At 39.8% G+C, this 23,155-nt stretch overlaps 1 protein-coding gene across 1 annotated transcript in view; it reads left to right on the forward strand.

Moving 5' to 3' along the window:
- Positions 1 to 23,155, forward strand: part of LOC141111136 (bifunctional heparan sulfate N-deacetylase/N-sulfotransferase 3-like) — a 379,040-nt gene that overhangs the window by 175,127 nt on the left and 180,758 nt on the right. Inside the window, exons 4-5 of the mRNA XM_073603175.1 lie at positions 11,167 to 11,321; positions 20,640 to 20,825. Coding sequence (XP_073459276.1) covers positions 11,167 to 11,321; positions 20,640 to 20,825 — 341 coding nt within the window. The remainder of the gene's footprint in view (positions 1 to 11,166; positions 11,322 to 20,639; positions 20,826 to 23,155) is intronic.

Consider the following 23,155-nt stretch of genomic DNA (forward strand, 5'->3'; position numbering starts at 1 on the left):
GTTTCAAATCTTTCCAACGGACTCGAGTCCGGTCGAAAAATCCGCTCGTCTGTATGCTAGTCCGACGGACTAAAACCGGCGCTACGGCAGCTATTGGCTACTGGCTATCAACTTCCTTATTTTAGTGCAGTCTTACATCATCACATACAAATCCGTCGGACTTTGGTGTGATCGTGTGTAGGCAAGTCCGTTCATTAGGAAAGTCCGTGGGATAGACCGTCGGACCAGTCCGGTCAAAAAGTCCGCTCGTGTGTACGCGGCATTAGAGACATACCCAAAAAGACTTGCAGCTGTAATTTCAGCGAAAGGTGGTTCTACAAAGTATTGACTCAGGGGGACTGAATACAAATGCATGCCACACCATTTATCATTTTCTTTCAACTTCACAATTATGTGGCAATTTGTGTTGGTCTATCACATAAAATCCCAATAAAATACATTTACATTTTTGGTTGTAACATGACAAATGTAGAAAATTTCAAGGAGTATGAATACTTTTTCAAGGCACTGTAACTAAACCCAGTGACAATCACTCTCAGATTGCTGGCACCTATATTGTAGTCCCACAAGCTAGAAAATCTTTGTGAAGGGTGCGGCTGAGAATGTAATTGTTGCAAATCAGTGACATTACAGTGTGAGGTTGACCAGCCATTTGGACATGTATAAGGAATTTTTCTTTGACTTTCCATACCTAAATATTTGTTTTGGGTCACTGTCTTAAAATGTACTGAAGATAAAACCTATGTGGCTATATACGGATTAAAGATCTTACGTGATGATTTTTTTATTGGCCAGATCTAGTGATGTCCTCATGTCTGTGACCCCTATGACTGGTATTCTTAGCGGTGTGTGTCAGTGCCATCCTCTAACCTACTGGATGGGCATAAACATGAACTCTCATCAAGTCAAGCATTCATGTTTATAATATGTATGCTGTCCAAGAGACATACTTGGAAGGTGTTGAATTACTGTACCTCTTTATGTCTGAGTACTCTTGTGTCCATGACCAGCTACTCTGCTTGAATCTCATGTGTTGCTTCTGCAGAAATGTTAATGACTTTTCATAAGCTATGACTAAGCCTATATCTTTTCATTTTTTATCTCATTAGGAAAGCATTAGCACTTCCCATATCACAGATCTGTCATAATATTTGCATTCCTTTTTTAACTAGGTTTCCCGTTATGCTGTGATCTTTGTGGATGATTAAACTGTAGTTTAAAAGAAGTTTAACAGAAGTCACCCCCAACACCAACACAACTTCAAACAAATAGTAAAATAATTGAGACACAGGGGTTGATTTACTAAACTTAAATAAACTGTTCTCTTTTCAAGGGATGTTGCGTTTTACAAGTGAATTTTCCCCAGAGATTAGTAAATGAGGTGAAGCAAGGTTCAAGCAAAAATGCAGTTTTTTTTTTTTTTTTTTACTTTCCATGCACGTGATCGGGTACTTATTGTAAACCTATTTACCTACACTAAGCTCTGGGATAAATTCCTTTGGTAAATGATCCCCACAGACACCAAACAGTGAATAAAGCAGACTATGGCCTCTTTTCAAAGTGCTCTGGAAACGGGCATTCCCTGAGAGCCCGGTCACATCAGGAATTGCACAGGAATGCGTTGGGTGTTCCTGTATGAGTCACATGCGGCGCAGTGTGGTGCAATTTGAGCCTATTAATTTTGAATGGACTGAATCACACTGGACCACACCAAAAGTAGTGCACGCACTACTTTAAAAAATGCACTGCAACCAGATTGCATGGTGCTTTTTTACCATGCAATCCGCTACAGGCAAATACATTGCATTTGTGTCTTGCATTTGGGGTGTCATTAACCTAACATTAACACCCGCTGCAGATCCCAACTGCAGTGCATTTTAAACACCAGTGTGGAAATGCCTACAGAACACAGGTTTCCTGCACTGCATTCTGGTGTGAATGGCTCCATATACTTACTGTATCTATGCTCCTTTGCAACTAGTTGCTTCTTTGCATTTAGCAAGAATACCTAGCATTTTTGGGTAGGGCTGAGTTTATGACCTGCTCATCTGTAACAGTGCCTGGGCCAGCCAACCACTTAATTGGAACACTGTCACCGCTTCCCCAGGTTGCAGACAAAGCCAATCTCAGTGCTGGCTGCAGAGGAGGAAGGAGCTCAGGTAAAGTAAATATATGGGGTCGGTGAATGCCCTTCCCAGAGACAATATCACCTTGCCCTGCATTGGTAAGGTGACGGTGTCTCTATAAAATCATTAAATGTCAACTTTAACAGCTTCCTCAGTATTCCCAACTTGAGGAATGAATCCATTAAAACACTTATTAGCACTTGAATACATTTTTTGAAATAGGCTGTGCACCTACATAATTGACAACAACACTTCCCAGTAAAGTTTTGTCAGCAAGCAAAGGTGTTGGGTGGGTGGTGATCTCATCAAGTGCTGCTGACTGGATTCTTTTAAACCTTCAGTTGGATACCTGAAACCTAGCTGAAAACTGGCCAGCAGTAGGTGGAAATTTCTTTTTCGAACTTTAGTTTGGTCCCAAGCCTCGGGCTCAGATTCATAACCTTGAAAAATACCATATAAAATGTAACTATAGACTTTAATATACATTCATTATTCAACAGTGCATAATACCACCTTACCAACCTTTCAGTGTCTGCCAGTGCTCTCTGCCAATCCCTCCACTTTCTTCCCATTGCCCAAGGAATAAAATTCAAAACACTAACAATAACATACAAAGCCATTGACAATTCTGCCCCAAACTACATCACCAATCTTATCTTCAAATATCACCCAAACCGTTCTCTCCACTCCTCCCAAGACCTTCTGCTCTCTAGCTCCCTAGTCTCCTCCTCCCATGCTCGTCTCCAGGACTTCTCCAGAGCATCTCCCATCCTCTCAAACGCACTACCCCAATCTGTTTGGTTATGTCCTACTCTGGCCACTTTTAGGCGATCCCTGAAAACTCATCTCTTCAAGGAGGCCAATCTTGCCTCCAGCTAACAACTGAATCTTCTACTCCCCTCATCAGTTAATCCCTAACAGTCCCTACCTTTTGTTTCACTAGCCCCCCGCTCTTAGATTGTAAGCTCCCAGGAGCAGGGCTCCTCTAAACCTCTTGTTTTGAATTGTACATTGTGGTGAAGTGTCTCTCTACATTGTCAAGCGCTGCGCAAACTGTTTCCGTTATACAAATCCTGTATTATAATAATAATAATAATACAGACAAATGTAAAGTTAAGGTAGTTACACATAAAAAAGGTGAGAAAGGAGAGGGCAGCAATATCATAAGGCCACCACATTAAACGCCACAGCCTTTGCAGTCAAATTATAATGCATTTATTATAAAAAAGGCACAACTTATTTTCCCAAAAGCACTTTTATAACTAGGATGCCACAAGTGATTTTGATACTTGAGAACATACAGTATATAATTTTGCAATAAATTTAAGCACAGCCACAGCAGGGGTGTTCTACATTTCACTCTTCCACACTGTCATTACTGTGATTGCAGGAAGAAGGCCGGGAGATTCTGTTATTGTATATAAATGCTCTGCCCTCTCTGATTGACAGCTATCAAAATTCCACACTTCCTTTTACTCAGATAAACAATAAAGACATTTCAAAGTGACTTATGAGTGTTTTTTTCACATGTGATTGTTAAACAAATTGATTTTGGATATTACTTTGAGGATGATATGTACTAATCCCACTAAGCATAAACCTTGTACAATAATTGCTTCACATTAAACAATTGTACATTAAAGATGACTTCCAGACAGATAGTAAAAACATATTTTTGTCCAGTAACATAAATTACAAAATATTATTTTTTTAAATATATAACATAAAACTGCATAAGTATGTCTTTAGTATTTTGTAATCTACTAAACAGCAAGCTGGAAATACGAGAGTTTAGCATTTTGAGCCAAAGAAAGCTCTGTTGCATTGCACACTGCTGTCCGAACATGTTAACAAAAGAGGAGAGCATGAGAATGAACTCATCAGTATGCTTCTGACCCTTCGCTGTCAAATTAACAGATCAGCTGAAACTGTGGACCATGCTGTATTGCTTAAAGCAGACCAAGCATGGGATATATTTTATATCTTAAGTGTCAAAATCCTAGGTAAAGTGTAAGGCAGCCCACACATTGAGCATTTTATTTCCTTCAACCAGCGAGTTGAACAAAAAAAATGACCTAGTTCCCTTGTTCACATTTTTAAGGTGGATGGCGGAATCACTCCCACTGTGCCATTGTGTTCTGACTGCAGGGAGCCTTCCCCACTGTCAGAATACACTGATCAGTGTTGCAGGCTATAGCCAGCAGCACTGATCATTCAGGAAAAACCTGAAAGGCTGGTTGTACAGAAATCAGTTGGTAGATCGACTTCTGTACAAGCAGCCTGCCCATATATGGATTGAAATTCAGCTGGCTATAGCCTGCAATACTGATCAGTGTATTCCAACAGTGAGGGAAGCTTCCTGCCATCAGAACACAATGGCACATTGGGAGTGATTTTCCCATCCACCTTGAATGTGTGAATGGGGGAATCGGGTCATTTTTTTTTTCATTCAACCCGCTGGTTGAAGGAAACAAAATTATCAATGTATGGGCTATCTTATCTTTACCTAGCATTTTGACACTTAACATATATAATATATTGTATGTTATACTTGACACAGTCATGTAAACCCTGGTGCTTGTTCAGTGCTGCTGGACCTTCTTACCCATAACTTGCCACAAAGTTACAATCCTTTAGTCTGATTGCAGGTAAGAGAATACTGAGAAAATGCTTCATCTTACCTGCAGCAGACTGATTACATCATGCTGCCTTGGCAAAGTCACTTGGTTGGGGCTTACTAATGTTCTTTAATCATAAATGATGACTTTTAAAAAAAAAATATTGTTTATATATTATGACATTACTGGATTTTTTTTCATTCAGATTAATTTGTAAAGTTGTTGAAAGGTCCACAGTAGCTGCAATACAGGAAAATTAGGTTTTAAACATAGCCGTGCTGTCTGGTAGGGATGCCTGAATCATAAAGCTAACTGAATCACAAGACTAGCTGAATAGAATTACAAACACTGTCGATATCCAAATAATTACCATGTGTATATTTCAATTACATATTTACAGTGTCTTGAAAAAGTATTCATACTCCTTGAAATTTTCCACATTTTGTCACGTTACAACCAAAAACGTTAATGTATTTTATTGGGATTTTATGTGATAGACCAACACAAAGTGGCAAATAATTGTGAAGTTAAAAACAAGGAAAAGGGCGCCTCTGAGTATGTATCATAAAACAATTTATTTAAACAACAGTATCCACTCACATGATAGAAAGAGGAGTTGTGTTCAGGTCCGTAGTCTGGGCTGAGGAGATGGTGTAGGACTGAAGGTCACAGCAGATCCTGTGTGGCTGGCACTCCATCAAATCCAGGCAGGAAGGGGTGGAGATGGCTGAGCACAGCGCAATGCAGTCTCGTTCAGCGCTCCCAGCAAATGTATTATCACAGTCTGGTGGAAAAGAAGGAATCCATCCAGATTATTACACTAAAGGCAAACCAACTGTGTAGTCAGCCAGGTTGCAGGTGTCTAGCAAAACCCAGAGTCAGGATTGAATGTTCCGATCCAAGCTGTATTTTCTACAAATAAATATGTGAAAAGTCTAGTGTGGCGTTTGTATTCAGCCAGTACTTTGTAGAACCACCTTTCGCTGCAATTACAGCTGCAAGTCTTTTTGGGTATGTCTCCAGCTTTGCACATCTAGAGAGTTACATTTTTGCCCATTCTTCTTTGCAAAATAGCTCAAGCTCTGTCAGATTGGATGGAGAGCGTCTGTGAACAGCAATTTTCAAGTCTTGCCACAGATTCTCAATTGGATTTAGGTCTGGATTTTGACTGGGCCATTCTAACACATGACTATGCATTGATCTAAAGTTCTAAACCATTCCATTGCAGCTCTGGCTATATGTTTAGGGTCGTTGTCCTACTGGAAGGTGAACTTCCACCCAAATCTCAGATCTTTTGCAGACTCTAACAGGTTTTCTTCTAAGATTGCCCTGAATTTGGCTCCATCCATCTTCCCATCAACTCTCACCAGCTTCCCTGTCCCTGCTAAAGAAAAGCATCCCCACAACATGATGCTGCCACCACAATGTTTTACGGTGGGGATGGTGTGTTCAGGGTGATGTGCAATGTTAGTTTTCCGCCACACATATTTTACTTTTAGGCCAAAAAAGTTCAATTTTGGTCTCATCTGACCAGATCACCTTCTTCCACATGTTTGCTGTGTCCCCCACATGGCTTCTCGCAAACTGCAAACAGAACTTTTTATGGCTTTCTTTCAACAATGGCTTTCTTCTTGCAACTCTTCAATAAAGGCCAGATTTGTGAAGTGCACGATTAATAGTTGTTCTATGGACAGATTCTGCCACCTGAGCTGTGGATCTCTGCAGCTCCTCCAGAGTTACCATGGGCCTCTTGGCTGCTTCTCTGATTAATGCTCTTCTTGCCCGGCCTGTCAGTTTAGGTGGACAGCCATGTCTTGGTAGGTTTGCAGCTGTGCCATACTCTTTCAATTTTCAGATGATGGATTGAAGAGTGCTCCTTGAGATGTTCAAAGCTTGGGATTTTATTTTTATAACCTAACCCTGTTTTAAACTTTCCCACAACTTTATCCCTGACCTGTCTGGTGTATTCCTTGGCCTTCACGATTCTGTTTGTTCACTAAGGTTCTCTAATGCCCTGTACACACGGTCGGACATTGATCGGACATTCCGACAACAAAATCCATGGATTTTTTCCGATGGATGTTGGCTCAAACTTGTCTTGCATACACACGGTCACACAAAGTTATCGGAAAATCCAATTGTTCTGAATGTGGTGACATAAAACATGTACGTTGGGACTATAAACGGGGCAGTAGCCAATAGCTTTCATCTCTTAATTTATTCTGAGCATGTGTGGCACTTTGTGCATCGGATTTGTGTACACACAATCGGAATTTCCGACAACGAATTTTGTTGTCGGAAAATTTTACAGCAAGCTCTCAAACTGTGTGTCGGGAATTCCGATGGAAAATGTGTGATGTAGCCCACACACGGTCGAAATTTCTGACAACAAGGTCCTATCACACATTTATGTGTATGGGGCATAAGTGTCAGTAATAGGATCCCTTTAGGACCCAGCAGAACTCACCTGACACTGCCTTTGCCTGGGAAACAACAGTGATTGGCCAGCTCACCTTTAAATCACTTGTATCAGCATTCAATCAGTGCTCGTGTTAGAGTTTACCTTGTGTTTGATCCAGTTGATATCTGCTCTGTGTATTTCGTGTATGACCCGGCTTGTTTGACCCTGTTTGCTTGTTTCTGATTTGGTACCGTTTGGACTCTGATCTTCCTGTGTATGACCCAGCTTGCCTAGACTACGCTTTGCCTGATTCTACTGTAGTACCTTCATCTGCAGCGGTGAACTACACGCACCAGACATCTATCCTCACCTGCAGCAGTGAACTACAAGCACCAGACAACATCTATCCTCATCTGCAGCAGTGAACTACAAGGTCCAGCAAACATCTACCTTCATCTACAGCGGTGAACTACAAGTCCCAGCTGACCTGCTCTGCTCAGACCTGCTCATGGTATGTGCTCTTGTTCTTTGAACTCTTTGCATAATCATAACACCTGAACTGTTACCTGTTATATGCTCCTAGCCTGACATTAACACAAGCCATACATAATAAAGGAAACCTATCATGGATCCTGAGCAGGCTCAGTTGTTTGCACAGGAACTTTGCCGCTTATCCCATTAAGTTCAGGAAATGGCCACAGAGCTCACCAAGGTGTAATCTCCTTCTATTACCACCGATACAAAAACTCCATCTGAACCAAAAATTCCTTTGCCTGACCGATTTTATGGTGACCGTAAAGGGTTTTGCAACTTTAAAAACAGCTGCAAATTATATTTCAAGTTAAGGCCATCCTCGTCTGGCCCTGAAACTCGGAGAGTTCAAATTATTATCTCTCTTCTACAGGGTGACCCCCAGGCTCTGGCCTTTAACCTGGAACCAAACCATCCAGCCTTGCTAACAGTAGATGCCTTCTTTGAAGCCCTAGGGTTAATATATGATGATCCAGATCGTGCTACTACTGCAAAATCAACCCTGCGTAACTTAAAGCAAGGAACTACCACAACTGAAATGTATTGCTCAGAGTTTCGCAGGTGGGCCCCGGAATCTGGCTGGAATGATGCAGCTCTCCGCAGCCAGTTTAGAATGGGCCTTTCAGATGCAATTAAGGATGCTCTGGTCAACTTCTCCTACCCAGCCTCACTGGAGGAGGCTATGAGTCTAGCCATTAGAATTGACCACCACCAGCGAGAGAGGAGACGAGAACAAACTACAGCTGTGGCAAACTATATACCTCCCTTGCCGCCTGACTATTCCACCTCCAGTGCCAAATCTGAGGAAGAACCTATGCAGTTAGGCTCCACCCGGTTATCTGCCCAGGAACACACGCGCCGGCGTAACATGGGACTCTGCTTGTATTATGGCCTCAAGGGTCACATGCTCATTTCGTGCCCTACACGTCCGGGAAACTCCAGGACCTAGGTAATTGTGGGGAGGTTACCCTAGGTCTGCTCTCATCTCCCCAGGGGGACAATCGTATTCTTTTACCCGCTGTCATTTACTTTGGGACAGGGGCTCATGAACTGCTGGCCTTGGTAGATTCTGGAGCCGCTGAGAATTTTATTGATAAGACTCTGATTACCTCTTTGTCCCTGGAAACTCATGCTCTAGATTGCCCAGTCCGCCTGATTTCCGTGGATAATCGGCCTCTCTCACAAGATCTAGTGCTCCAATCCACCAACCCTTTCCAGTTACAATTGGGGGCTTTGCATTGGGAGAAGATTTCATGTCTTGTCATTGACTCTCCATCCACTCCTTTGATCCTAGGCCTTCCTTGGCTTCAGAAGCACAATCCTGTAATTGACTGGTGAACAGGAAATATTCTGGCTTGGTCCAATCAGTGTAAAAAGAACTGCATCCAGCACCCTGTTCGACTGGCTACCTGTCAAGTGGGAATGGAACAGATTCCACTTTGTAATAAGGACTTTTGGGATGTGTTTTCTAAAGGGATTGCTGACACTTTACCACCTCATCACAGTTATGATTGTCCCATTGACCTCTTGCCTGACACTACACCTCTTCGAGGGAGAGTCTTTCCACTGTCTGAGCCAGAGAATCTTGCCTTGCAAGAATACATCCAGGAAAACCTAGCTAAGGGTTTCATCCATCCCTCCACTTCTCCCGCAGGAGCAGGATGCTTCTTTGTCCCAAAGAAGGATGGGGGACTGAGACTTTGTGTTGATTACAGAGGTCTAAATAAAATAACTGTTCCCAATTGGTATCCTCTTCCTCTCATCACAGAATTGTTCTCTCAAATCCAGGGAGCCAAAATTTTCTCCAAACTGGTCTTAAGGGGAGCCTATAATCTGGTGCGCATCCGTGCAGGCGACGAGTGGAAGACAGCCTTTAATACCAAGGATGGTCATTACGAATGTCTTGTCATGCCTTTCGGTCTCAGAAATGCACCAGCTGTCTTTCAGAACTTTATGAATGACATTTTCCGTGACATGTTGGGTCGCTTCATGCTGACCGACTTAAGAAGAAGTTCCATCTTCGTCATCCAAGTAAGCCTGGGGGTGCAGGAGCAACCCCTCGAGAAAGGGGGGGTACTGTCAGTTTAGGATCCCTTTAGGACCCAGCACAACTCACCTAACACAGCCTTTGCCTGGGAAACAACAGTGATTGGCCAGCTCACCTTTAAATCACTTGTATCAGCATTGAATCAGTGCTCGTGTTAGAGTTTACCTTGTGTTTGATCCAGTCGATATCTGCTCTGTGTATTTCGTGTATGACCCGGCTTGTTTGACCCTGTTTGCTTGCTTCTGATTTGGTACCGTTTGGACTCTGATCTCCCTGTGTATGACCCAGCTTGCCTAGACTACGCTTTGCCTGATTCTACTGTAGTACCTTCATCTGCAGCGGTGAACTACAAGCACCAGACATCTATCCTCACCTGCAGCGGTGAACTACAAGCACCAGACAACATCTATCCTCATCTGCAGCGGTGAACTACAAGGTCCAGCAAACATCTATCTTCATCTACAGCGGTGAACTACAAGTCCCAGCTGACCTGCTCTGCTCAGACCTGCTCATGGTATGTGCTCTTGTTCTTTGAACTCTTTGTATAATCAGAACACCTGAACTGTTACCTGTTATATGCTCCTAGCCTGACAATAAGGCCTCATTTACACAAGGCGGACTCCGTTTCCACGGAGCCCGCCTCGGTCCGCCGACTCAGCGGGAGATTAGTCCGTTGATCTCTGCTGAGCCGGCGGATGACAGGTCCCTCTCTGCTCACTGAGCGGGGAGGGGCTTGTCAGGCGCCGCTGTTGCCTATGGAGGGATTGGATGAAAACGGACAGCATGTCCGTTTTCGTCAGCTCTCACCCGATCCACCAGCGACGGATCTGGACGTAGAGCCATCCGTCTGCTTTTAGCGGATCGGACAGGGTCGAATGTCAGTGGACATGTCTCCGCTGACATCTGTCGCTCCATAGGCTAACATGGAGCGCTCGTTCAGGTCCGCCGCCAAAACTGACAGGCGGACCTGAAAGGTCCGATCATGTGAAAGGGGCCTAAGAAACCTGTGAGGACTCCACAGAACAGCTGTATTTATACTGAGATTAAATTACACACAGGTGGACTCTATTTACTAATTAGAAGGCAGAAGACTTCTGAAGGCAATTGGTTGCATAGATTTTAGTTAGGTGTATCAGAGTAAAGGGGGCTGAATACTAATGCACGCCACACTTTTCGACATTTATTTGTAAAGAATTTTGAAAACATTTATCATTTTCCTTTCGCTTCACAATTATGTGCCACTTTGTGTTGTTCTATCATATAAAATCCTAATAAAATACATTTACATTCTTGGTTGTAACAAGACAAAATGTGGAAAATTTCAAGGGGTATGAATATTTTTTTCAAGGCACTGTAGCTGTATGACTTTCCATTTAACTATTATGACCTGTATTTTCACATTTATGTTTTACATACTGTCATTTCTTCTGAATATACTTTCAGGCACTGAAAAAGAGGATATGGGAGATGACATCTTATTAGGATCGGTGGATGAGTTTTGGTGGTTCCCTCACATGTGGAGTCATATGCAGCCTCACCTTTTCCATAACGAGTCCTCCTTGGTGGAACAAATGATTCTAAACAAGAAATTTGCTTTGGTAATGAAATGCATGTTTGTTGGACCTTTTCATAAAGCATGCCAACATGATTATAGATTATGCCTTGAATGCCCTTGATCATGTTTTGCAGTGCTCATGTTTTTGAAACGTATTTTTCATTATGTTATTAACCGAGAAATAATATTAATTTTACTGGCCTTTCTTCCAATTTAGAAAAGCTCAAGAAAGTGCATAGATACAAGAGAAAAAAACAAGAGAAATAGGTTCAAGATAACATTTTAAAAATGCCATCTAGGAAAAGTTTCTACTTTTACTTCCCTTTTAGAAATAATGCATTGCAATGGTTTATGGTGGAAACATTTCCAGGGCTGAAGTAGGTTGCTGAGGTTATCAGTAGAAAAACTGCTCGGGGCTGCAGTTGTCAGAAATTATACATAAAAACTGTGCTGAAAATAAACATACATGGACTACAATAACATTTAAAGTCATGGCTAACTTTTATTCTTATGTTCAATATTCCACAGGGTAATTTGGAGTGTACTGTATGTCATGCCAAAAAATCTCTTTCTAGTTTTGAATAGAGTGGGGATGGATTAGAACGCCTATCTGTTTTTTTTTTACTTATGTCCAGAGCCCTATTAAAGAGATTTACTCTTCACTTCTGGTCCTGCTTGTAACAACTTTTCCAGACAGGAAGCAAGGGAGAATTTGCACCAGGGATACATAAAAGCTGGCTGCTGCAGAATTGCCCTTACTTTACTGTCTGTTAAAATGTGTGAAGTGTGGGTACATTTTACTATGGAGGCTCAGATAGCAGTAAAAATCTGACAGGGTTCTAACCCTTTAGAACCCATTGTGGTAGTAATTTTGATCTGCTGGATTTCCCAAGCATATGGACTCACAATTACTATGGCATGCCCATATAGATATAAGCATTTATAAGTAGTTTTTAAAAACAATATGATAAAAAAAACTTAGTCATAAATAACAATGACAAAGTGATCCCCTTAAGCTGCAAAGGTAGCAGATGGGGGTGTACATAAACTGCAGCATTGTGGGGAGGCAAACTTTATCCAAACTGTTGCACTCAGGGGGCTGTTGCCACACTGAGGGCTCAGAGGACAGCACCTCCAGCCAAACATGACCAAATCAACTGAATTGGGCCAAAGCTCAGTGATGCATTGCATCTTTTTAGGGGTTAAAACATAATGCCTCCTCACTGCCTTTTAGCACTGATCACTGTAATAATGTCACTAGTCCCCAAAACAAGTGTCAAAAGTGTCAGTTAGGTGTCAGATTTGTCCGCTGCAATATCGCAGTCCTGCTATAAGTCGCTGATCGCTGCCATTACTAGTAAACAAAAACAAAAAAAACAAAAAAATATCCAATAGTTTGTAGACACTATATCTTTTGTGCAAACCAATCAATATATGATAAAATACCACCAAAAGAAAGCTCTATTTGTGTAAAAAAAACGACATCAATTTTATTTGGTTCAGTGTCACATAACCACGCAATTGTCAATTAAAGTAACGCAGTACCGTATCACAAAAAATGGCCTGGTCAGGAAGGGGGGGAAACCTTCCGGAGCTGAAGTTGTTAAAGTGTATGTTAACCTAAATATTTTTTTCTATGTGTTCACATATGTGCATTTTATAAATAATAGTCTCTATTATTTTCATGTGCTTCTTCCATCTTAAGTATCTGGTTGATCCTGATAGTCGCCTTTATTTCTTGTTCTAAATGGACCACACAAAGCATGGCAGCTGATCTGTGTTAGCATGGTCAGTTTTCATCTTTTAACTGGAAATTCAGAGATACCGGACACTGTGCAGACACACAGCTTACCTGTATTGGTTAGTTTGTTCAGCCATCACACCTCCAGACCAATCACAGCACATATTCCTCTCCCAATCACAGCCTATTGAACATTCCCCTGCTTAAGCACAGCCTCTATCTTGCCTCAGACTGAACAAACTATGAAATACAGGCACACTACGTGTCTGCATAGTGTCCTGTAACCTCCCCGACACTATCAGAAAGAAAAGATGCACGGTCTCATGATAACACTTTTTAAGCTTGTAAAAAAAGTAAGACAGATCATTTCTAAAACTAAGTAAAAGCAGTTAGAACTGTATTAGAAAGTGTTTATACATATATGGAAACACAGGGCGAGACTAGTACCCCCCTACTCACAAGAATTTAAGTCGAAGTAAATATTCTCTGTAACGGTATATTGGAGCGTTACTTACTCTCACTGTTTAATTGTTGCTCGAGTTTTCTGTAAATGCTTTTTACCTTTAAATAAAAGAAATTTGTTCAAATAAAAAGTGTTTTAACATTGTAGGTTCACAACTACTGTAACAAATTTACACAATTAAAATAAATACAAGCTATGTAAAGAAATTATGACAAATATATACAATTATAAATCAAATAATGAAATTGTTTAGAAAAGAATGTGATCCAACTACCCATATATACCGTACATGCAGTCAAACTAAACTATCTGAAGAAAATGCCCTATTTAAATATCTATCAAAATAACATTGAACTACCACTGATGTATGGTTATAAATGTATCTAATGGAAGCTCATCTCTTGCTCAGAGAACACACATAGTACAGTCTTTCCCCTTCCAGCACTTGTTCTATTGGCCTTTTCCTCAAGCTATCTTCTATGTCTTCATTTCCTGCAATATCCCCTTGCATTCCTCCCAGGAGCATAATCACAAATCATGGGCACCCCAGCTAATTATCTCTGTAGTACATTGCACTGTCAACTGTGACAATACTCATCATTAATCTTTTACATAAAGTATGTCTACATCAGTGACAGGCAGCAGGAAAGCTGACAGTGTTGTCAGGTTACTAGAGAGTAATGCTTTGGATAAAAAACGAGTTAATTGTAATAATAATAATAACCATAATAATATGTTATACTATGGCAAATGATTAATGCTCTTACACACAAATTCTCTATAACCCTAATACAGACTGCTTTAAACTCTGGTTTCTAAATATTATAACTACAATCCTCAGCCATCCTATAGGGTTTTAGCAGAGGGCGCTGGGATCTGAGACTGCATTAGGCAGCCTGTAGAAGAAGTTCAGAAGGAAGCAAAACTGCACTGCTAAGACAGATTAGGAAATGATTCTTACTGCACAGAGAGTGATCTGTGACTAGACAATTCTAAGGTCTGACTTCAGTCCTTCTATAATGGAAACTTCATAGATTTCTGTAAGATCACACCATAATGGGCCCTCATCCTACCCCAGGCCCCATAGCAACTGCTTGGACTGCTATGGCTATTGTCATGCCACTGCCCCATGCCCTGTTTAACTGGAATGGAACATTTGAATTCCCTTGTTCATGGCAGTTCATAGGCTATCATCCATCGCTGATACTGCTAGCAAGGACTGAGCTACTAAGAGCAGGACACCAAGTGTAACCAATCCATAAAGCACCCATACTGTATTATATACTGCACCTATTCCAAACATAGACCTATACTGCATTCTACTGATCCTTTATTGCATCTGAACCACATCGTTATGCCTGTGCCTAGACTTTACTGTACCTATACTACATGCAGGTTACCTGGGACTGTCACTAAATGGAAGGATGCTTCTAAAGGGCCCCAATGATAACCAGAAAAAGAACACCCCAAGCTACTATCCCTCCCATAAAAATTATTCTGCAAAACCCCTTTGTTTCCCCCTGCCCCCTTTACTGCCATCCTCCTTTTCTTTTGAACAGTGCCTACCCATACAGCACTCGGTACATTAAGCATTACTACTGGTTACTGCTGCACATGAGGTGGCCTTGCTACTGTCAATGCTGATCTGGATGCCAAATGTCATCTTATGCCTAGTCCCTACTGTTAATCACTTTGTATGCTAAATTGTGTTATTACCATTGTTAATCCATTTTATTCTTGCCTAGTCCTAGTTACCAACCATATTGGATAACAATATATTAAAGGGGTTGTAAAGGTAAAAATTTTTTCACCTTAATGCATTCTATGCATTAAGGTGAAAAAGCTTTTGACAGTACCGCCGCCCCAGCCCCCCCCGTTTTACTTACCTGACGCCTCGAATCTTCGCTCCTCGTCCTCGTCAGCTTCATTGCAGCTCAGCCTGGTCGCTGATTGGCTGCAGTGGATGGATTGAAAGCAGCGCAGCCATTGGCTCGCGCTGCTGTCAATCACATCCGATGACGCGGCGCGCCGGGGGGCGGGGCCGAGTGATACAGCAAGCGGCTATAGCCGCCGGCTGTATCACGGGAGCGCGCCCGCAAGCACTCACCACCGTGCGAGGGAGCTCGCATGAAGGTGGTAAATGCTTGCGGGGAGGAGCTGAAACAGCCGCCGAGGGACCCCAGAAGACCAGGTTCGGGGCCACTCTGTGCAGAACGAGCTGCACAGTGAAGGTAAGTATAACATGTTTGTTATTTTAAAAAAAAAAAAAAAACATCTTTACAACCCCTTTAAGTTTGCCTTTACTACCTGGATTGGTTCCTATTTTTTTTAATATAGAACTACTATTGAGTACTAAGTTTTACTTTCAGTGAATTCCTGTGATATTGTATGTTTGTACACTCAACCTGGTGTGTCAAAGGGGCTGAGTTTCTTGAGAAAGTTGAGGCAAAGAACAGAGGACCCATCCTAACAAGCAGCTTCTTCAGGGGTACATTAATTAATACATGTCAGCTATCTCCTAAAACATTACTGAAATGTCCATTTTTATTGTAAATATGCTAAAGCTTAGCTAACCAATTCAGGCACTGGACTGTGTGCTGCTAACCACATTTGTTATTGAAGTCTCAGTATGAAATCTATCGAGGTTGTGTACACCTCTGCAAGAATAGTGCAAACTTAGGAAAAACTATGAGAGTACACCTTGATGCAAGGTCCATTGTAAATCAGGCCTGATGTGTTATCTGGCAGTAAACATGGGTATAGTACAATCATTTTCTGTTATACCGTTTTTACGGTTCAGCAGGAAAGAAAATGATGTATTCTTACACTGAAACATGGCAATGTTTTAAAATGACATTACAAAAATGCAGATTGTTCTGCCATTGAGTATTATGACACAATGCTATATTCTTTTTTTCCTAATAATGTTACATTCTTTATTTCCTATCACTTGTTAAAATGGAAACATAAAAAATGAGTGCAGAAGAATACAGTAATCCATGGATGAATCATAAGGTCTTTTTTTTTTAAAACCATAGTATAGTCAAGTAAAAGATCATGCTTCATTTCCCTTTAACCTATTTGGATGCGTTCCTTTTTATACCATTATTGCGGAGGACACATCCGTTCAGCTGTGTGATCAAAAGAACTAGTTCTGGGAAGAATAGTAGAAATGTTTTGTTCCTCTGCGTTTCCAGTGTGATAAAATGCTGCATAAATGCTATGCTTTTGTGCAGTATACGTTAACAGCTCACTGAAATAAAATAGCAAAAAGGCAATGGATAAAACATAAATCAGCAGCTGAAAAGAAAAAAATAAAGCTTCCAGAAATATCAAACTGAGAACCATATCTTTGACCATGTATATACTTTAAATTACATTCATTCCTATCCCGAGCCAGATGTTATAAAAACGCCTACATGCGCAAAATAGATGTTACAGCAATGCTACCCACAATAATTTTTTTTTTTTTTTTCAATCCATTCATTCTATTTTCACAGCCCTTTCTCATCTGTCTGATGTCCCCTTAAGCTTTGTAACCACCACATTCCTGCTAAGATGAATGTTCTTACTATACTGTCAATCATTGTCTTAGAGCAACGTCGTGTTTGTAAGTTCTTAGTAGAAATCTGTTGCTGAACTCTATCAAAAATCTTGTCTTTGAGGTTTTCAGAATAGTGGACAAAGCCTTCCACTGATGTACTGTACATAATCCTTTATAATACGGCTAAAATGTTCAGATTCTGCAATTCCACCAAAAGTAAAACTATCTAAAAAAAAGAAAAAGCAAAAAAAGGCACTTAAACCAAGATAAACACAAATGCAATGAGTTTTAAAAAAGAGGAGGTGAATTAAACACCTTGCAAATCTTAGTTCACTTAGGCACATCTTGTTTTTCAATTGCAGGCTGATTCTTTTTTTTTTTTTTTTTTTTACTCTGTTGGCCGATAAATTTAAAATAATAGCTGAGACTGGATAGTCAAAAATATCTTTTCTGATCCACTGATCCTCTGATCTTCAATACAAAGTGCAAATCATGGCTTAGCAAAATTTAACAAGTACATTTTTATTTAGCGCAAAGAATCTTTATTCATTATAATGATTAAATTATGTGCAAACAAAATTCTGTGCCCTTGACTGGGCATTCAAAGTAAGCACAGGTGCATGTATTTTATAAGTAAACCACCTTCTTTTTCTTTTTTTTATAAGTGTATGTATAGGAAAACCTTTTCAGCTTCATACACATATAAACAGTCACAGTCAGTGGTAAAAGAGGCATATTGCTGCAGCTGGGCTGACAGTGGTTGCAGACAGCTGTGGTCAGGAAGCCTGTACAAAGCAACAACAGGCTGAAATGAGCTGCAGCTGTCCCTCAATTTTTGCATGTATCCACATATTAAGTGGTTACTTGCCATTAGGGAAAGATGTCTGACCCTGGACTAACACAGATGCATGCAGGGATGGACATCTGCCCCTAATCACAGGTAAGCTTTTGATGTGCAGACACATGGGAACAGCAGGAGCTTCTGTCTGGACACATACTGTATGTCAGTTTATCTACAGCAATACCCTGTCCCTTGCCACTGTCCATGCCTGTTTGTCGTAGAGTGTCCCAAATCTAGTGTATGGAGTCAGGTGACAGCCAGCCTAAACTTTGTTTATGTTATCTGGGTTTGATATGTTTCTCCTAAGCCCAGGGAAATTGTTTGCTTCTGCCTGCTTCTGGGGAATTTTCACCAACAGATAGAGTGAGAAAATACAATGTTGTGGCTCATTGATCTTGAGTTTACTGTTGCCGCAGTGTGAAGGAATTGAATAAAACTGCTGGGTCATGGTCAGACCTCAGCCCTTGATGGGCTAAATCACCTTTACTATACTCAGTGGTGGCCGGTGCTTAATATATTGGGGAGGTGGCAAACTAACACCAACCCCCCCCCGAGACAAACGGAATTGCGGTGATCAAAACACCTCCCCCCCGCACGCAGACGAGATGGCGGCGTTCAGGGCATTAAATTTGGAGCCAGGGAAATGAAGAGTCAGGCCGTTGATTCTCCACCTGGGCGAACAGGAAGTGTGTCCTGAGAAATGATAGGCCAGAGAGTCCTAAGACTCCCTGGCCAATCGGGTCACAGGAACTGCTTCTTGATTGGCGAGGAGGTGAATCAGGAAGACAATAGCGGATATTAGTTTGCTATTGTCACACAAGTGGGTGAGCTCGGGGGGCAGTGCTCTGTGCCCCAAGTCCACACATTTTTGAAGCCAATTAGAGCCTCAAGGTCTAATCATTTGCTTAAAAAAAAACCCATTGAAAACCATGTATTTAGCACTCCGCATGTAGATTGGGGGGCTAGACACGTGGATGGGGGGTGGCGCCCGTGCGCCCTGCATGAGCGGCCGCCACTGACTATACCTATTGCTGTGCTATTGTGAATAGTTTTGTATTTTTAGACTTGAACAGAAAACATAGAGTATCTGCTAGTAGTTCTCTACTTACCAGGGTAGTCCCAGAATGGTCTCAGAGTAACAGTAACATATGTATCATAGTAGTAAACTTTGTTCCATTTGTATGCCTTAGAATTTACCTGCAACTAGATATCTTTGTCACTTAAAATTATTGTAAACAATTACCATTCAGTTTAAAATAGAAATGAAAGACAAAACGTATATATAAATATAAAAAAAAATTATAAATACATTTTTTTGCATTTTTTTATACAGCCATGGCCAAAAGTTTTGACAATGACACAAATATTATTTTCACAAAGTCTGCTGCTTCAGTGTTTTTAGATCTTTTTGTCAGATGTTACTGTGGTATACTGAAGTATAATTACAAACATTTCATAAGTGTAAAAGTCTTTTATTGACAATTACATTGTTTATGCAAAGAGTCAATATATTTGTGTTGACTCTTCTTTTTCAAGACCTATGCAATTCACCTTTGCAGGCTGTCAATCAACTTCTGGGCTACAACCTGACTGATGGCAGCCCATTCTTGCATAATCAATGCTTGGAGTTTGTCAGAATTTGTGTTTTTTTTAAATGTTCACTCACCTCTTAAGGACTGACTACAAGTTCTCAATGGGAATAAGGTCTGGTGAGTTTCCTGGTCATGGACCCAACATTTTAATGTTTTGTTCCCCAAGCCACTTAGTTATTACTTTTGCCTTATGGCAAGGTGTTCCATCATGCTGGAAAAGGCATTGTTCCTCACCAAATTGTTCTTGGATGGTTGGGAGAAGTTGCTCTTGGAGGATGTTTTTGTACCATTCTTTATTCATGGCTATGTTCTAGAAATGTGCTGTTTGTTTTGTTCCTAATTGAAATTCGTATGAATTTCAATTTTTTGGAAATTCAGATGTATCCGAATTTCCGAATTACAATAGTGACGCATTTAAACGAAACTGAAATAACGAAAAAAAAAATCAGATGAAATTCAAATAATTTTCAAATAGTTTATGAATTCGAAAAGTTTTTTAATTCGAAAAGTTTTCAAATTCGAATAGTTTTCCAATTTCCAAAGATAATAAAATAGAATAGAAAATGAAGGAATAGAATAGAAAAAATAAAAGAATAGAAAAGAATATAACAGAAAATAAAAGAATAGAATATAATAGACTAAAACAGAGCAAAATATAATAGATAATAAAAGAACAGAATGGAATAGAATAGAATAGAATAGAATAGAATAGAATAGAATAGAAAGGAATAAAATAGAATAAAAAAAATAATAGAATTAAATAGAAAGATTATAACCATCTTATGAAATTCAAACAGAATAGAAAAGAATAGAATAAAAAAATAGAATAGAAATAATATAACAATTTTCCAAAATTCAAATAGAATCAAATTGATTTTGAATAGAATAGAAAAGAACAGAATAGAATACAATATCTATAACCATCTTCATATTCTAATCTATTCTTTTCTATTCTATTCAAATTCAAATTGATTCTATTTGAATTTTGGGAAATGGTTATATTCTTTCTCTGATTAAAAATTCTGGGAGGTAAGAGTAATTTATATCTATCTCCGCTAGAGTTGCCTAATAGTTTCTAGGACTTATTCTAATCAAAAGCTAGGACATAATGCCGTTTGCATTTTTCTTTTTCATCATTAAATTCTTGTATTTCATTTACAAATGTTAATTTGTATTGTAGGAGCATGGTATTCCAACTGACATGGGATATGCAGTGGCACCCCATCACTCTGGTGTCTACCCTGTACACATTCAACTTTACGATGCTTGGAAAAAGATATGGAATATCAAGGTCACCAGCACAGAGGAGTATCCACACCTGAAACCTGCACGTTATAGACAGGGTTTCATACATAGAAACATCATGGTAAGCTGTAACATTAATTTTTATATTGTAATATAACACTGTAAAGCAGAATATATCCACATATTCTATTCCATTATATAACCCCAAAAATAAGATTAGTCCTCATTTCAAGACAGTGGGCAGAGCCATGCAAATACTTTCATAATGCCCCAACAGCCAGTTGCTTATGCAGATCTGTTGGTGCATAGTGCAATTAAAGCATAATATTATAGAGCCAAACTAGATACAATTGTTTCAGGCTATTGGTCCTAAGCCATACCCCATAGAAGTCATGGTTTCCATGCAGTGCACTGATGATGGCCAAAAAGCCTGAAACAGCTATATGCAGTTTGGAAAAAATAGTGCTATAATATTAGGCTATATTTGCACTACGCATTAATGGTTTTAGACGTGCATCTGACCAGGCAAAAAGAAATGATTTGCATGACTGCACCCTCTGTACCAAAATAAGGTATAACCACTTAAGGACCAAGCCTCTTTTTACAAGTTAAAATCATTTTTTTTGCTAGAAAATTACTTAGAACCCCCAGACATTATATATATTTTTTTCTAAACACCCTAGAAAATAAAATGGCAGTCATTGCAATACTTTCACACCGTATTTGTGCAGCGGTCTTACAAGCGCACATTTTTTGGAAAAAATACACTTTTTTGAATTAAAATATAAGACAACTGTAAAGTTAGCCCAATTTTTTTTTATATTGTGAAAGATAATGTTACACCGAGTAAATTGATACCCAACATGTCACACTTCAAAATTGCGCCCGCTTGTGGAATGGCGACAAACTTTTACAGGTTACCAGTTTTGAGTTACAGAGGAGGTCTAAAGCTAGAATTATTGCTCTTGCTCTAACGATTTTGGCGATACCTCACATGTGAGAATTGAAGACCATTTTCATATGCGGGTGCTACTCACGTATGCGTTCGCTTCTGCATGTGAGCTCATCAGGATGGGGCGCTTTAACAATCTTTTTTTTCTTATTTATTTTACTTTTAATTTTTTATTTTGGCGTTTGATTGAACGAGATATATAAATATCTCCTGTTCTAAGTTTCAGTTGGAGAGATTTTTTTATTCTCTTAGTCCCTTATTACCATAACCTGTATAGGTATACTATCTTATTGAGTACCAAGCTGTACTCCATAAAAGCAATGGATTCCTTTTACTGCACTGATGATGACCAAAAAGCCTGAAACAGCTGTATGCAGTTTGAAATAAATGATTCCATAACATGGGGTTATATTTTCACCATGCATGAGCAGTTGTAGATGTGCATCTGACTGTTGGGGCATAAAGGAATAATTTGCAACTTTGCTGAATTGATAAATAATCCTCTCTATTTTTGGATATGTGATAGAATGAGACACGTGAATGCCTTTTATACTAAGAAGGTTTTACTATCCACTTACAGACCAGGCCTTTTCTGGCACTTTTTGTTGTTTACATGTAACAATCAGTATTTTTTGCTAGAAAATTACTTAGAACCCCAAGACATTATATATATTTTTTAAATCAGAGGCCCTAGAGAATAAATTGGTGGGTTTTGAATTTTTTTAATTTCACATGGTATTTGCGCAGCATTTTTTTTTAATGCAATTTTTAGGGAAATAAAACACTTTTTAAAATTTTAATGCAAAAAAAAAAATACATACTGTACATTTTTGTAAAATTAACATATACATATGTACTTATACATATATTTTTTGTAAAATATAAAGATGATGTTCTGAGTAAATATTCTTTATGTCATTCTTTAAAATTTCGCACGCCCATGCAACTGCGACAAACAACATATATTTTACTATCCTAGGTGATGCTTTAAAAGCCTTTGCAGGTTACCACTTTCAATTTACAGAGGAGGTCCAGCGTTAGAATTACATCCCATGATATGACATGTGCGGTGATACCCCACATGTGTGGGACGATCACTGTTTGCGTGTGGGCTGGACCGGCGCACATGTTCGCCTTTGCTTTTTTACACTGTTGCTTTATTTTATTTATTTTTTTGGATCACATTTTTAACTATCACAAGGATGTTTACATTCCTTGTGACAGCAAAAAAAGTGATCCAAAAAAAAAAAAAAAACCAATGGGCATGTGACAGGTACTCTTTATGGAGAGATCTGGGGTCTATAAGATCCCAAATCCCTCCTCTGCCCTTAAAAGTATTCAAAACCCCAAGATTTCAAATGCATTTGTTTTTTTAAAAATGGTGCCGTTCCCATCCGGGTAAACCAGAAGTGATGTCAGGTCATCGCTTCCGGGTTACCATAGCAGAGAGCCAATCAAAGCTGATACTGGCTTTATTTGGCTGTCTGACCAGCCAGCGG

Source organism: Aquarana catesbeiana, linkage group LG01 (genome assembly GCF_042186555.1).
Source record: "Aquarana catesbeiana isolate 2022-GZ linkage group LG01, ASM4218655v1, whole genome shotgun sequence".
Taxonomy (NCBI): domain Eukaryota; kingdom Metazoa; phylum Chordata; class Amphibia; order Anura; family Ranidae; genus Aquarana; species Aquarana catesbeiana.